The 7,500-nt window shown below is 39.7% G+C and overlaps 1 protein-coding gene across 1 annotated transcript in view; it reads right to left on the bottom strand.

Moving 5' to 3' along the window:
• Positions 1-7,500, bottom strand: part of LOC138040717 (uncharacterized) — a 72,597-nt gene that overhangs the window by 27,784 nt on the left and 37,313 nt on the right. The window contains exons 6-7 of the mRNA XM_068886393.1: positions 5,067-5,072; positions 174-1,710 (exon numbers count right to left, since the gene is read on the bottom strand). Of these exons, the coding sequence (XP_068742494.1) occupies positions 174-1,710; positions 5,067-5,072 (1,543 nt within the window). The remainder of the gene's footprint in view (positions 1-173; positions 1,711-5,066; positions 5,073-7,500) is intronic.

The following is a 7,500-nucleotide window of genomic DNA, read 5'->3' as shown; positions in this document are numbered from 1 at the left end:
ACGCACCTTAGAAAAGGCTGAACGCATGCATATGGCGGCGAAGTAACGTCCAACGAAACCTAACAACGAGGAAATGGAACGCTTTTTCAATTTACAAACGAAGAAGTGAAACTTTCTTAAACAAAAGTCATTAAAAAGCCACCCAACTACTTTAAGTTGATGGCTCCTCAAACGTCATATGATTTTGATAGTGTGCAAGAAGAAGCTCCTCGTAGCACAACTCCTCTTGGCAAAGCCAACAGCTGTAATTTTCACCCTGGTTTGAACTATGTTCCTGTCGAGTGCAGGGGCGATGGATCTCTACTTCGTGTTCACTTGCACTTGCAGAACGTCCTAGTGCTTTTTCATATTTCCTGACACTTTTTTTGTTGCGAAAAAAGTTTCCTTTTGGCTTACGTATGTAACGCTTCTCTCTAGCATGGACTCTTTCGTGTTTCCTCAAATCTCCTGCATGGCTAAAACACATGCCACATTGTTTGCATTCATAAGGCTTCTCTCCAGTATGGACTATTTCATGTCTACTTAAATGTTCTGCTTGGCGAAAGCACTTGCCACGTTGTTTGCATTCAGAAGATTTTTCTCCAGAATGCACTCTTTCATGTCTTCTTAAATTACTTGCGACGCTAAAGCACTTGCCACATTGTTTGCATTTATAAGGTTTCTCTCCAGTATGGACTCTTTCATGTATCTTTAAATGTCCTGATTGGTTAAAACACTTGCCACATTGTTTGCATTTATAAGGTTTCTCTCCAGTATGGACTCTTTCATGTATCTTTAAATGTCCTGATTGGTTAAAACACTTGCCACATTGTTTGCATTTATAAGGTTTCTCTCCAGTATGGACTCTCTCATGTGTCTTTAAATGTCCTGCGTCGCTAAAACATTTGCCACATTGTTTGCATTTGTAAGGCTTCTCTCCAGTATGGACTCTTTCGTGTCTCCTCAAATCTCCTGCTTGGCTAAAACACTTGCCACATTGCTTGCATTTATAAGGTTTCTCTCCAGTATGGACTCTTTCATGTCTCTTTAAATGTCCTACGTCGCTAAAACATTTACCACATTGTTCGCATTTATAAGGCTTCTCTCCAGTATGGACTCTTTCATGTGTCCTTAAATTTCCTGCTTTGCTAAAGCACTTGCGACATTGTTTGCATTTATAAGGTTTCTCTCCAGTATGGACTCTTTCATGTATCTTTAAATGTCCTGATTGGTTAAAACACTTGCCACATTGTTTGCATTTATAAGGTTTCTCTCCAGTTTGGACTCTTTCATGTATCTTTAAGCTTCCTGCTTCGCTAAAACACTTACCACATTGTTTGCATTCATAAGGTTTCTCTCCAGTATGGACTCTTTCATGTGTCTTTAAATGTCCTGCGTCGCTAAAACATTTGCCACATTGTCTGCATTTGTAAGGCTTCTCTTTAGTGTGGACTCTTTCGTGTCTCCTGAAATCTCCTGCTTGGCTAAAACACTTGCCACATTGTTTGCATTCATAAGGTTTCTCTCCAGTATGGACTCTTTCTTGTGTCTTTAAATGTCCTGCTCGCCTAAAACACTTGCCACATTGTTTGCATTCATAAGGTTTCTCTCCAGTATGGTCTCTCTCGTGTGTCTTTAAATTTCCTGCTTTGCTAAAACAGTTATCACATTGTTTGCATTTATAAGGCTTCTCTCCAGTATTTACTCTTTCATGTGTCCTTAAATTCCCTGCTTCGGTAAAACACTTGCCACATTCTTTGCATTCGTTATGCTTCTCTCCAGTATGGACTTGTTCATCTCTCAAAAGACTTTGTTCCTCGTTGAGACAGCTTCTTTTCTGTATACACCAAGTACCCTTGTTGACACAACGGCAGTTTCTTGTCTTAACTGATCTTGACATCATTAACACATTGTGATTTCACTTAAGACTAAATGCAAAAGAAAAAGAAGTTATTTCTATCAAGAACTTCCAACAGACACTTCAGTCAAAGTCAAGTCATTAATCATCTTTTAACTTACAAAAAACGATTTAGTGTATTAATTTGTTAATAGAAGTTAATGACTTTATATATATTGTAGACATCAATCACGTGTCATATGGTATTCATCGTGGTATCGTTTCGTTCAGTTTCCCGCTAAGTTGCTGATTTGTACCTTTCCGTCCGTTTTTTCCTAGGCAGATGTATTTGTCCGAAATGGAAATTATATGTATCTGCCCAGCGATGGCCCACAACCATAGTCATATCGTCATCATCGCATTCATTAATAGGAAGTTAATAAAAAGACAATCAACACGGTACATACAATAGACCATATTCGTATTCTCAGAATTGGACTGGAACTAGCTTGCAATGGAGGCTAATGCGGGGAAATCTTTTCAAATGCAAATACTTTTTAATATATTCCCCCGCATTAGCCTCCATTGCAAGCTAGCTCCAGTCTAATACTGGGAATACGAATATGGTCTATTGTGTTAAGTGTTCTAAGAAATTACGGAGTTAGTGACGCGAAGAAAAAAAAACTTCTTAAAGATAATCAGATTTAGCAGAAGAAAATAAAACGTCTTAAATAATTAGAGTTAACAGAAGATATTAACTTTAAGTAACAAGATACCAAATACAAAATGTGCGCATGTAAGTGCTATATTTCCGATAACGATGTCAAACAGCAATTCAAAGTGTTGTAGTAAGCAAATTTTTTTCTTCGGTCTTGTAATCATCCAATAGACCTTTTCGGCTTGTACATTTTGTTAATGAACAAAACAAAAGACCAAACCTCCTGAGTATTATCACATGACCTGTATTGGGAAAACAAAATGTACAAGTCGAAAAGGTCTATTGCTGGCACTGTGTGTAAATTTCATGACAACGACCTTGTTATGTTAAGTGTACATAGCCCTTTTAAAATGGTTAATTTCCAAAACAGAAAATATCAGTTTTGCGTGAACACTAAACCTAAAGGAAAAATAAACTGTGCTTATTAATCTCAATAACATCAATCGCTGTATGCTCGTTTTCACGACGTGGCTAAAATTTACAACATGCCTCCCTGAAAATGCGCGAAGCGACCAATACATTCGATTTTTGTCGCAATGGACACAAAAATTTATTACTAGCCACGACAATGATGTATTTGTCCCGTGACTGTCCAAAACGACCGTCATACTTAATTAGTTTATTCGGCAACGTACATTTTAACCAGGTCTTTTAAAACGTTCTCCTGGCCGACAACATGGTGTCATCTTAGAAAACCAGTAATATAAACAGTGTACTTGCTTAATATTTACTCCCTTTACATTGATAACAAGACGCTGAAGTCAGTGTTTACTCGGGATACTCTTAACGCATGGAGATTTTTACAGTACAAGATTTGAGAAAAATTGCTTTGGAAGTTTCCTTGGGGACGAGTAGGAAAACTGAAACCTTAATACCATGGTGATCGAAAACACCAATTTCCTTTGAACTGAAACTCGTAGCTAGTGTAAAATTAATGTATTTTCTATTGGTCTGCGTTTGAATTCTTCTAATTTGAAGGGTTTTTGTGGTTTGTTATCAAATATTTTCTAGGTGTTTTAGTAGTCCTCCGGAATATTCCCATTGAGTTACCAGGCTATTTAAGCAGCTAGCAAGTTTTGGTTGTTCTCTCACTCTCGCAATTCAACACTGACGTTCTCAGCTAGTTCCCCCACCCCACCCTCTTGATTGTACAGATTTTTTCTTTTATTTTTCCTTTTCTTTGTCCGTTCAGAACTTGCTGGAAATACCGCCAACAGGTGCTTCCGCTGCGGTTGGTTTGGTCACGGGGCTGAAGCATGTAAAATTGGTTGGTTCCAAGGCCTTCCATCGAACAAAACTGCCTCTTTTACTACCCTTAATGCTCGGTCAGGAGCAGGAATCAAGATGGTTTCTCCTAATTAATATATGGTACAGGTAACAAATCTTCCATTAGATCTAAGCGAGTACCAGGAATTGTCTGAGCTTAAGGTTCATTTGCCCATGAAAGGGAATTTAAGGAGAGGTGTTGGTTGTTGATAGATATTTCAGTTTTGCGCAGATAATCGTATTGAATTGGAAATCCAATGGGTTCCTCGAACTGAGCTTTTATGAGTCGTCTTATTGACATTTGCGATTGACAGTTTGGTGATGCCCGTTTCCAGCTGTATCTAGAGCATTAAGGGAGAAAACATTCTACGTTCTCCCATATAAAAAGGGGAGGGATCCTCGCCGTCTCGCTTAGGGGCGTAAATTTCGGATTTTGGTCTCACTTAGGGTGTTCTGGGCAAAACGCAATCATATACAGCCTTGATGGTCTCCTTTAGGGTTATAGCCGTAATGGTCTCCTTCCGAAGAAATATAAAAGGGTATGTGTACATTTTTATATTTCTTCACGAAGGTGAAAGTATTAGAAGATAATGTCTTTGTCTCTGTGTTTTAATATGGTCTCTTTTAGGGGTCAAAAAAAGCCTGGGCCACGACCACATTGGTCTCCTTTGAGATTTAATTTAAAATTTCCGATGAGCATCCCTCCCTTTTTTATATGGGGCAGGAATCGAGTAATGGCAGAAAACAATTGGTTTCCTTCTCAGCATAATTCTATTTGTTAAACCCAAAGTTGAAGAATTGCACAGTTTTCAAAGCGTATCCCGGCAAGTGAAGCTTCGGTGTAAAGCCCCCCATTATTTTAATCTAGCTTCAGCATAAAATATCCTCAGTACATATGCATTCGCCAACTTGTCCTTTGCGTCGTCTACCTTTTTTTCCTTGAGATACTCTCGAAAAACGTTGAGTGCAACTTTTGTTCCTTTCTTAGTATTCTCGCTGTTTTTTTGATCAACTAAAGGTGTCAAAGCATTCTCTGACTGATCGGGGAACCGATCTGCCATTTTCTCACAAGAGCGTGGTTTCATTTGCGCATGAGCATAATATTATTTGCAGAAAAACAATAGTGTGAATGCATAATTCATTTGCCCTGTATGGATAATGAAGTACGGACCTGTGCGGAAATTATTCCGAATTACCTTGGGGGCGAATCGTCTCGTGGGCGAAACCTTCTGATACCAGATTTAACAATACAACACCTTCCAGCACACTGATCTCTCACTTGAAATACAGCAATTAACTTTCTTACCTTCTTTAAGAGAGTTTCTGATCACAACAGCTTGAAAGCTGGGCTAGATTTTAGAATGCCCGGCCACTAAAATCTGGAACTTAAAAACCTGCTCTCGAGCTCCCGCAGTTATCTATTTTTACAGTCCGTATACACCTTATTCCAAAATGGCCGCCATTTAAATATTCTTTTGTTTTTATTCAAATAAGCCCTTGATGCCTCGTTCTTACGCTTAAAATTCAAAAGAATATTTTATCTTGAACGAGGCAACAAGGGCCAATTTGTATCCGCATAAATCAGCGGCCATTTTGGAACAAGGTGTATTAAACACGGACAGCAGACAGCAGAGAACGGACTGCGTACCCGGTCTGCGGACCTGGTATAAAACACGGACTGGGTATAAAATGCGGACTGAAGGTTACGGACTAGGCACAAAACGGGGACTGAGTAAAAAGCACTGTGAAAAAGACACAGAGCAAAGAAATGGTGACGGGTTGACGACGACATGAACTGAAGTCCGACTACAGAATGATGAAAAAATTGTTTCGCCTCATAATTATCAACTATAGCGTTAAAGTGGATTTTTTTTGGCTTCTGAAAACCACGATCAATAGCTCAAGGTTTTAGTTGAAACTGGAAAACGTTTGTATGTTGTATTTATTAGAGGTAAGACACGAAAGTAATTAATGAAATCCTTCGTGGGTCACCAGCCTTATGTTTTTTTATGAGAAATTTGAAGGACTTCAGTGGGAGATGCTGATTTCAACACTGTTTTATTTTGACCCGAGATCACACAAAAATAACTGGAAGAGTGGATATATATTGAACATCACGCAAAGCGAGACCAAAACTATCTCGACCCGATCTGCAAGCGTTATTTTCCCACGAAAAATGCAAAAATATTTACTCATTGCGCATCCAGTGCACATGACGTCATTTCCCCTGCCAATCATTTACATACCACTGTGATGTTTGGACGGGGGTCTCTTTATATAATAGCAAAATTAATGTTTTGTTGCTATTGATACAACTTTTTGTTCGCCTCAGTGTCGCACGGGTCCGTCTGTAAACAGCACTCGACCAAGAGAACAACTCTCATAGTTCATGTCCTGATTTACGCATACACACTACCGACTTTATCTGAAGCCTCTTATGCAGACTTTGGGAGTAAATATTGCGTGACGAGCCAAAACACTCTTCGTGTGTGTTGAATCCATCCGGCTATCCTGGCTCGAACTACGACAACAACAGTCAGAGGACTTTAATATAAAAGATAAAAATACGAAGACTTCAAGTTTATGCCAAAAGTGTTTCGATTCTTCCCCATAACAATTTTCCCACTTCCTCCCGTGTTTGACTTGATTTGCGTTAATTGTTGATTTCAGTTCACAATGTCCCCGATTAGTGCTGCTGCGCTAGAGCGAGTAGACACTTAAATAAAGTTCCTTCCCTTTCCTTTCCTTTTCCTTTCTAAATTCGTGAAGTAAAATACAATTCTATTTCGTCATAGGATTACGTCACTAAGGAGTCATGTGAGATATGCGCAAGCAGATCGAGGGTTCAGGTGCCCGCGTAATTTTTGAGTGTCGGTCGAAATTTTAAAGCATGGTGAGAAACTTGGATTTGGATGAAATCCTGCCTTCTGACGCAAATGAAACGGCTTTGTTGGATGACCATGGCGATCGAGACAACGAGGAAGAGATGCCAAAAGTGTTGAAGAATTTAAGCCAAATTCTAACGAAAACATGTCTGCGTCCATGTTGTCCATGGAGAAATCGTTTAAGCGAATAAGGCGGGATGACCCGTCTGAAGCAGAGGAACCGGTAAACAAACGACGCAAAAGCTGAACGGAACATGGAAAGGATGCTGAAAGCGATCTCAGTGACGGCGAAAAGCTCCTTAAAACGACAGAACCCCAGGTCGAAACGGCCACAGAGGGCTGAAACAAGCGTCTCAGATGCTCGACACGAGGATGACGCTTTGCTGACCGAAATCTCTCAAGATTTCGATCACGACGAGGACATTGCTCATAATATTAATCAAAACTTGCTGACATTATCATCAAACGTTGGTCAGCTAAACTTAGCGAGCCAAAAACGAAACAAAGATTGAAAATAAATTCGACCAAGAAAATGCGACAGGCTGATTGTTCGTCGTGTTAACACGGAGATTTGAGATAAACTAGACAACAAAACCAGACAACAGGACCTTCGCGCCTCGTCAATACAAACATCAATGGCAAAAGTCGGGGCTATTTTGCCTCTGTCCACAGAAACGCTAGTGCAATTGAGGCAGAAAAAGCTGCCGGAGCTTGATAAGCTAGTAAAACTAAATACAGATGCGTTATCACTGCTAGGCCACGCGTCGAGTGAGCTATCGTTGTGCGTCATGACGCCATACTCACTTTGCAGAAAG

This window comes from Montipora capricornis, chromosome 3, assembly GCF_036669925.1.
Source record: "Montipora capricornis isolate CH-2021 chromosome 3, ASM3666992v2, whole genome shotgun sequence".
Taxonomy (NCBI): domain Eukaryota; kingdom Metazoa; phylum Cnidaria; class Anthozoa; order Scleractinia; family Acroporidae; genus Montipora; species Montipora capricornis.
The sequence above is the reverse complement of the archived record's forward strand: the minus strand, read 5'-3'. Positions and strand labels throughout refer to the sequence as shown.